The sequence below is a fragment of the Triticum aestivum genome, unplaced genomic scaffold, assembly GCF_018294505.1.
Source record: "Triticum aestivum cultivar Chinese Spring unplaced genomic scaffold, IWGSC CS RefSeq v2.1 scaffold174757, whole genome shotgun sequence".
In the NCBI taxonomy this organism is placed as follows: domain Eukaryota; kingdom Viridiplantae; phylum Streptophyta; class Magnoliopsida; order Poales; family Poaceae; genus Triticum; species Triticum aestivum.
This window is the reverse complement of record NW_025232894.1, coordinates 1-8,875: the sequence shown is the minus strand read 5'-3', so window position 1 is coordinate 8,875 and position 8,875 is coordinate 1. Positions and strand designations below refer to the sequence as shown.

Here is an 8,875-nt window from a genome sequence, read left to right as displayed (position 1 = left end):
CCCCCCCCCCCCAAGGCCCCTATATAAAGAGAGGGGGGAGGGCAGCCGCACCCTTGCTCTTGGCGCCTCCCTCTCCCTCCGTGACACCTCTCCCTCTCGTTGGTGCTTGGCGAAGCCCTGCCGAGACCCTGCTGCATCCACCACCACGCCGTCATGCTGCTGGATCTCCATCAACCTCTCCTTCCCCCTTGCTGGATCAAGAAGGGGGAGACGTCTTCCCCAACCATACGTGTGTTGAACGCGGAGGTGCCGTCCGTTCGGCGCTAGGATCATCGGTGATTTGGATCACGACAAGTACGACTCCATCAACCCCGTTCACTTGAACGCTTCCGCTCGCGATCTACAAGGGTATGTAGATGCACTCCTATTCCCCTCATTGCTAGAATACTCCATAGATTGATCTTGGTGATGCGTAGAAAATTTTAAATTCTGCTGCGATCCCCAACAGAGTGGAGAGATGACTGCTTCGGGCGCGGGACTCGGGATCATGTCGACTGCGTTCGTGCGCGGCAGGCGCGTGATCCAAGGAGCACGGGACATGGGGGAGTGCACGAGCAGGGTGAGCGGGAGCGCTGCGCGGCGTGTTTGCCCGTATAAAGCTCACTGCCATCTCCACCTTGTAGCTTGCCAGTGCTGAGATCGTGCTCAGGAAAGAAAGCCGTTCGTGCGGCAGTGGCGTACGTGCGCCAGGGAAATCTACCGTGTCCCAAGTCCTTCTTCTTCCTCCAGTCTCCTCCATTCTTGTTTCGTTCGAGCGAACCAGAGAGAGTTGTAGAGAGAGAGCGAGAGAGCAAGGGCGAGGCATGGCCACGGCAACAACAATTAGTTCATCACACAAAGCTCTAATCTTACCAACGTAATCAGTGATGTTGTTGTTGCCCTTCTGAAGATTCACCAACGTGATCCGGACGTTGACCGTACTTGCAGGCGTGTGTGAGGCGAGCATGCCTTGCACCATGTTCCACAGCTCTGCTGCGGTGTGGCATGTAGCCACCTGAATTGCCATCTCGCACGGGAGAGAGGTCAGCAGGTAAGAGAACACCAGCTGATCCCTCGCGTACCACGTGGAAAACTCCGGATTGGGAGCTTTGGACTTGGTCTTGCCGTCGGCACCGGTGACCTCAATGGACTGGGGCAGCACCGGCTGCTCGACGTCGAGGAACTCTTCCATCCGAGCCCCCCTGATCGCCGAGAGAACGGTGGCACGCCATAGAGCTTCGTTCCCTCTCGTAAGCTTCTCTGTTGCGGTGTGAACAAATGGAGAGGATGGGAAGGAAGTGGAAGAGCTTGCCATGGATGATGTCGAGGCCTGCTATGATTACCATGAAGGAATTTGGTGGAAGCGTATACCTCTCTGGCAGGGACGCGTATGTGTTAAATAGCCATCTCAAGATACAGGGTTCGGCCGGTGGTTACTAGACTTGACCTCTACTCCAAGCTAAAAACAAGATAAGGAGATAAAGATCTATCTAGCCTAACCACCTGCCATGTACAACAAGTCACACGCATACAACACAATGTTTACAAGTTGACACGACACAACAAGCCTATCGTCTAACACAACCATTCCAATGTTCATCCTTGTTCTTGCCGTCCATTCAGTTCAAGATGTCCCAGCGATGCCTCTACTGCTCTGTGTCCTTTGCGCCTGAGAGTGCGGTCATCTACTTCTGCTAGTTGTGCTTTATCTCTGTATCTCTAGTTACTAGCTTTCCGATGTGTTGTAAATGGTGCAGAGTGCCCCCTTGTATCTTTTTTTCGCGAATACACAAAACTTGTATATCATTCCATTGATAGAAGAAGTTAACAGTGAGTACAGGGGGTATGACACATGACACGAACGCAAGAGGTGTGAACATGGTGACCGGAGCAGAGAAACATGGGATGCTAAGCTCAAAGAGGAAAAAACACGCCTAAAACTCGCAACCCTAGGACGCAACCCAAACCAAACCAACAAGACGACCGACATCTTCGAATCTACCGCTGAGGACACCGCAAGCAAAATAAGACGGCGCCTTCACGAAGGAGAACGACGCCAAGGGCGCCGTCACCGTCTGATCCGCAAAACCGGATCTAGGGTTTCCCTTGATGCTCGAAGATGTCCCTTGTATCTTTCTAGCGTTTCCTGTTGTTTCTTTGTGTTGTTTGTATTTCGTTCATGTAATCATGGCCGGTTGATGGCTTTGTTAATTTGATGGCTTTGTTAATTAAAAGCCGGGTTAGGTCCAAGCCTACTTCAGTCTCGGGCTGAGCCTTTTCTCTAAAAAAAGAGGAGTCGCACCCAACTACTGTCCTTTTCGTTTTGGAACAGGCACCCATCTCTTTGCTTGTATCCCTCTCTTGTTCTGCCCTAAACCTTATTTTTCTCAATTTCTCTCTGAATCACCCACAATTACTTGTGTGGTTTGTAGTATCTCTAAGAAGCCCCCCGCCCCGTACCACAACGTTTCAACTTTTCAGTTGGGGCAATATACAGCAGAACCCTAGTAACATAGGCTGATAAACAAACACACGACACATGTGTGGCAGAACAGGACCATAGCATGGCTGTGTGCCGGTGCCTAAACCTTTCACATAAGTTGATAAACAGGAGAGGTGAACAATAACACAAGGTAAGTTGAGCTGGGCGAACAGGACAGTTGAACATAACTATAGCAGAGGACACCTACACATAGGTGTAGCAATTGAAGTACTCAAACATCACCAGTGCCTCGACCTTTCACATGAGTTGATAAACAGAAAGCTGAACAACAACGACGACACGACAACAACAACAACGACAACCACGACGACAAGAACAACAAGAAGAAGAAGAAGAAGAAGAACGACAACGTCAACGACAACAGCAACAACAACAACGACGACGACGACGACGACAACCACGACGACAAGAACAACCACAAGAACGACAACGTCAACGTCAATGACAACAACAACAAACCTTTTGTCCCCAGCAAGTTGGGGCAGGTGAACATACGGATCAACCTTCTCATCTCCTATAGACATATGTGCACCAATCGAGGTACTCCAGCATTGCCTGAAAGAAGCAAAATAGAGTCAAAGTAAGAATCAGGTTCGCTAAGTTAAACAAGATGAATGTGTTGAAGCTTAAAAGCCTTGAAGTCCAATTTGTATCCATGGACAGTTTAGGTCTATGTAGGGGGGTAAGCTTAAAGCAAGATATTCATACAGTGGGAGGATATCTCACTGAGGTTGCAGCACCAATTGTAAACAACTGAAATAAATATATTTCTTAAATAACAGTAACCCAACATTCAAATATCAGTAAAATAGTCAACGAAGCATCTCAACAGTGGGATTGAATAGACGGCTTGAATAAGAGTTCACACTGCTGCCCGCCCTGAACCAAACACCTGAACAGTAGGAGTGGGACACAGGTCGCGGTACTATTTCCTATTCCTAACCCTTTATTTCCTTTATTGGTCTATATATCTGCGTTTAAGGAGCAGAAACAAAAGAGGCATCAACCCGCAAGAGACTCAGATTAATGATAACGGAATTAATCCATCGAATTTGTCAGTCTTGCAAATTACTTGAAGCGTACAGTCTAGACGGAACAACCACCTTGTTTATAACTATAATAGTGCACCCGGTGATCCATGTGTTCTCACATAACAATTTAGTGAAAGCTTCAAAGCTAAGGTTAGCTTCATACATCTTGAACGGCAAAGTAACTGACAGAAATTCTGAATGTGCAAAACACAAAAGATATAATCATTTGTTTATATGAATAAAATGTATTCACTCCATCCCATAATGTAAGACGTTTTTTGACTAGTGTAACTTCAAAAAACGTCTTACATTACAGGACAGAGGGAGTAGATGTGTCTGTAATCACAAACAGATGCGTGTCTTCCATAAAAAATCATATGAGTTCGCAACAACATAAACTGAATGTATCAATTTTTGAGCTGATATGAATCAGTGAATATGGGGATATGTAGACCTTAGCGGCACGATCGAAATCAGAAGATACAAAATGAACAGACTGCCCATTATCTATAAATCCAAAGTCAATTTCAAAGTTTTGATATTTCCTATATTGCTAAGCAAGAAAGTTGCAATAAATCGACTTTATTGTTGTAATGGTCCAGCAGGTTTCGGCCCAAATAAATGGTTGCCAACTATTGGCTGCTTCTATAATTAGATGACAGCTATAAATCTCACTAAAAGAGTGAATGATACCACAGAAAGCTCTTGCATGAAAAAAATCTTAGTAATAATTAAGATTCATCTGGTTGACGCGTTTGGACTACCTCACCATTATCCTGAACAGACGGCAATTGATAAATCATAATAATAAACATTTATAAGCTTACAACCGAAAGACCATTTATTTCCAGGGAAACCCATACACCTTTATAAATACACACAAAAAGATATTATTGGTTCGCAGCACAATGACATATGTTCAAATTGTGCCACGAACAAATAAAGATAATAACTCAGTGAAAACAGACTGCTAACTAATTATTAAGTATATTGTGCTTAGGGTTTTTACAAAGTTAGGGTAGTCGATAGTCTTCATTATAGTACCTAATAGATTACCTAAAATCACACCAATAGATTGTCATAATTGTAACCACACATATCATAACCAATGGATCATCAATAAGTGCTCTTGAACATAGGTGATAAATCTTCATAACTATACCAAAGTAGGTCACGACCGATAAATTCCGTAACTACACCTAAAGATCATTAGACATCTGATCTGGTAGGTCCTTATTATGATGAACCAAAATGGTGGATTGCCATAACTGCAGTTAACATGATCAGATAATCAATCTTTTGGACCTTAAATATTATTGGCTGATACTCGTAATAAATACTAGTAACTTTATGCTCGTTCAATACATAATTGAGGTTTAAGTCCAACAATCCATGATATGTACCTTAACTCTGTATATTGATATATAGTATCACACGTACGATGATGAATCGCGTAATACGCAAAACAACAGTTGACCCGGTAGTGCGATCTTTATCTACGTGTGCTGATCCAATATATATATCACGTATAAACAATCGGCCGGCTCCTATTCTGAACTTTATTCCCATGAAGTGGTCTGATATCACACACACGCAAAAAAATGTAGGTTCAATACAGATGACCATGCAGTCCCACTCTATAACATATTCAGAAAATTATGGGCTCTATTAGTTATGCATATTAATATATCAATATCATGTGCAAATGGCCAACCACCTAACGATCCAAATTAAGACTAATATTGCGTAACTATACCACATAAAATAGTCTTCCCAACTACATCAGGTAGCTTTTAATCTCAGGCTTAATTCTATGTACCGATATAATAATCAAATAGAAAATATGAGTGCCACGCATATATTCATTTCTGAGCTTGTGTTCTTATAAATAACATGATAATGCATAAATAATAAATTAAAGATGATTAAGGGCGTTTCCCGCACAATAGCATGGACACCGTGCTAGTTATAATTTAGAAGTAGCATAAAAAACTTACTTAGATTTAACATGGCGCGAAATCAGATATCCAGGAGAGGGTACGAATCAATTCTTCTTCTTTGTCTTTTGGAAAAATGTATGCTGGATAAGACTCTCTTTGAACCTGTGAGGAATGACCACCGGCATGTCATCATCATACTTGAACTTAGCTACAAATTTACCCTTCTTGTCATACTGCAGGAGATGGCCATAGCAGCTGACAAGCACGTCCCCCTCCTCGGAGACAACCTTTGCCCACCAATCACCTTGCTTCTGGAAGCGCCTGATTTCCATCGCCGGCAGTTTGATCCGGTACTGGAATGCCCAGACATCATGCTCAGGGTCCTGAAGCACAAAGATGGACATCTCAGTCATGCCATCCTTGCTGGTGGACGCAGCAAGCTTTCCACCCAGGTCAAGCAAGTGCATAACATGGCGGGGGTTCACAGGTGGCGGAGTCATCTGCCGTGACGTCTCTGCCACTGTGTCGAACACCCGTATCCTGTGGTAGCGAAGACCTGACCGTCTCCTCCAGTGTATGTGCAGGCTGCCATTGAGGAGGACCGGCGCGCCAAAGATGGATGGTTCCTCGGCCAAAACCTCGGTTAACGGACAATCGACGAGCCATGAATTGTTGGTTCCCACCGTGAGGATGTAATACTCCTGCCGACAGATCAACTCTGTGGAGTTGTTTTTCCAGTACATGACGCGGAACTCCCCTGAAGGCTGGTGCCGGAAGAGGGCGAAGAGATTCTCTATGGGCTTCCTGTCCTGCCGGAGGGCAGCCCACTCGCTCGTGGCCGGATTGCAGATGATGTAGCTGCCGACGACGAAAAGGCCGTCGCAGGAGGCGACGATGCTGAAAGAGCCGTGGAATGGGAACTGGAGAGAGGGGCCGATCTTCGCGGACCGGAGGTGGATGGCGTTGAGGCCGGATTCGAGGCCGCGGCCGGAGATCCGGCAGGACCTAATCAGGGGAACCGCCGGCTGGCGGCGGTGGTGGTCGAGGAGGAAGGCGGGGTCGGACGCGAGGCTGCGCCAGGACCGGCAGACGGCGCGGAAGCGGAGCACGGACTTGGCCGGGAGGCGGGGCAGGATCTCCTGATGCAGGATCTCATCGGGGATGACGGCGAGGCGGTCCGACCTTGCCCTGCTTCTCCTCCTCGGCGGGGCCGTCCGCCCCGGTTCGTCCTCGGCGGCCAGGCGCCGCCCAGAACGGAGGAGCATCGGCGAGGTGGTTTTGGTGGAGTCGAGGAGAGTGGAGACGGGATCAAGCGGCGGCGCCCGGCAGGCCCATGCGGAAACCCTAGCAGGAGTACTACTCTGACAAGGGAAACCCTAGACGGAGTACCTCTGACAAATGGGTCCACTGAAGCGTGTGCGCCCGCTGTTTCCCCGCATTGCAAAATCTCATCAGCACTAAGGAATTGAGGATTTTTAAAAAAAAGAATACTTCTTTAAAAGAAATTTTATAATTGTGATCCTCAATTTGGTAATTTTCACATATACAACCTTGGGAGTATTTAACAAAAAACTACCACAATTCGTGCAACCGTGCCTACAAACTACCGCTTTACAAATTTGTGCAAAAAACTACCATTTTTTCATTAATCCTTGACTGAAAACTACTATGTCTGAAAAGTGTCCAATTTGGCTCTCTTAAGCGCATTTCTGACTAGTTGAACCCACACATAAGCGGGCTAAAAATGCAATCGGGTCCCTAGTTTTTCTTCCAAAGAAATCCAGTCCATGGAAGGGGAACTGTGCAGCCATGGCTCCTCGACGACCATCACAGGCCCCATGGAGCACAGGCCAGTTCGTGGTAGGGCTGGTACGGAGGACGGGCCAGAGCTTGCAATCGGCCATGGTAGCGCCGGTGCGAAAGGGAGCAAAGCTGTGGCTGACATCCCCATTCTCTCTGAAGTTGGAGCACTTGGTGCAATTGCAGTGCGCATTCTTTGGAGAGATCTGGATGAGCGGAAGCGCAGGCTGGCGATGGTGATGCGCGAGCATGAAGTCGTTGGTGGAGATGGCGCTGCGCCACAACTCGCGGACGGCCCGGCAGCGGAGACATCCTTGGACGGCAACCGCACGAGTATCTCTTCCACGATGATTGACTCGGGCAGGTCGTCGAGGACGGTTGCACCCATGCTACCTGGCATGGTGACTGATCGCCAGCTTGCCGGGTGCTCCACCAGTCTGATCAACTGAGAAGACAAGATATACGCCAGACATTAAGCAAGAACACGGTGCAAAACTAGTACCTATGCTGAACAAGATCGAAGAGAAGACTACGTACTCAGTATTTTAGATTCAAAGCCGCGCGATGTAGAGCAAGTGAGGTGGGGCATGTATAAATCGGGAGGAAGGGTGCGTGTTTCTTCTTTCTTGGGGAGATCAAACGGGATGGGTGGAAGCCTATGAGCTTAGTGGATGGAGTTACAGATACGGTGGCTTTAATCCGTATGAGTCGCAGCCGTACCTTTTGAGTGATGATGAAAGGACTCCAAGAGACTGACTCTTCTGGAGTGAACGAGGAGACTGATGTTCTGTGTATTTGTTGGGGTAAGAGCATCTCGAGCCGTTCGGTCCCTCAGGGGTTTGAAATAGCGCCACCTGGGCAAACCGGCAATAAAATCGGCTTGGGGCGGCCGGTTTCCCAGCCGCCGCCCCAAAGTCGCTCCAGACGCCCTTTTTTTTAACCAAACTCGGCCAAAATTCGTCCAAACACAGAAGAACTTCGGTCAAACTAGGCGATTTCATTGATATTTGTACAAAAAACTAACAAACATAATTTAAAACAACTAAAACTACTACCGCAGCGGCCATCTGAGCGCGGTCTCGTCGGCGGCGGCCATGTCCTCATGCTCCTTCTTCACGGGAAGCAGCCCCGGCTCGGTCTTCGGCCAGACGAGGCGGGAAGAGGGAGGAGAGGGGCGACCACCACCCTCGTTGTTGACTAGGGCGCCGCCACGGGTGTGGCGCCCGAGCGGCGTCTCCTGTGGCTCTGGCTTGAAGGGGCGGAGTGCCGGCGATCCGGAGGACAGTGAGCCCGAAGACGAGGAGGTCCCGTCTCCATTCGCTGCGGCGTCCAGGAGCTGCCGCGGCGACGGGAGAAGGAGGGGGGCGTCGGGTACTCCAAGCACGGTGTGTTCCTGGACTCGTTGTACTCGAGGACGGCCTCGAGGGTACGGCCGGGGACGCCCCACCATTGGCACGTCCCGTCGGAGTTGAGGCGGCCGCGAAGCTCGACGGCGTTGGTGGAGGCGAGCTCCTCCTCATTCTGGCGTTCGAAGTACGTTGTCCACAATGTGCTGCTGTTGAGGGCGTACCTCGGCTGGTTCCGCGTCTTCGCCGGCAGCGACGACCGGATGCGGGCGATCT

The 8,875-nt window shown here is 48.3% G+C and overlaps 1 protein-coding gene across 1 annotated transcript; it reads right to left on the bottom strand.

The window, feature by feature from the left end:
- Window positions 1-2,606: 2,606 nt before the first annotated feature.
- Window positions 2,607-6,864, bottom strand: LOC123175977 (putative F-box protein At3g52320). The gene is made up of 2 exons (XM_044590410.1): window positions 5,511-6,864; window positions 2,607-3,037 (listed from the first exon to the last, which is right to left on the bottom strand). Exon 1 carries the CDS (start codon window positions 6,716-6,718, stop codon window positions 5,558-5,560), a length of 1,161 nt encoding a protein of 386 aa, XP_044446345.1. The 5' UTR covers window positions 6,719-6,864; the 3' UTR covers window positions 2,607-3,037; window positions 5,511-5,557.
- Window positions 6,865-8,875: the final 2,011 nt, after the last annotated feature.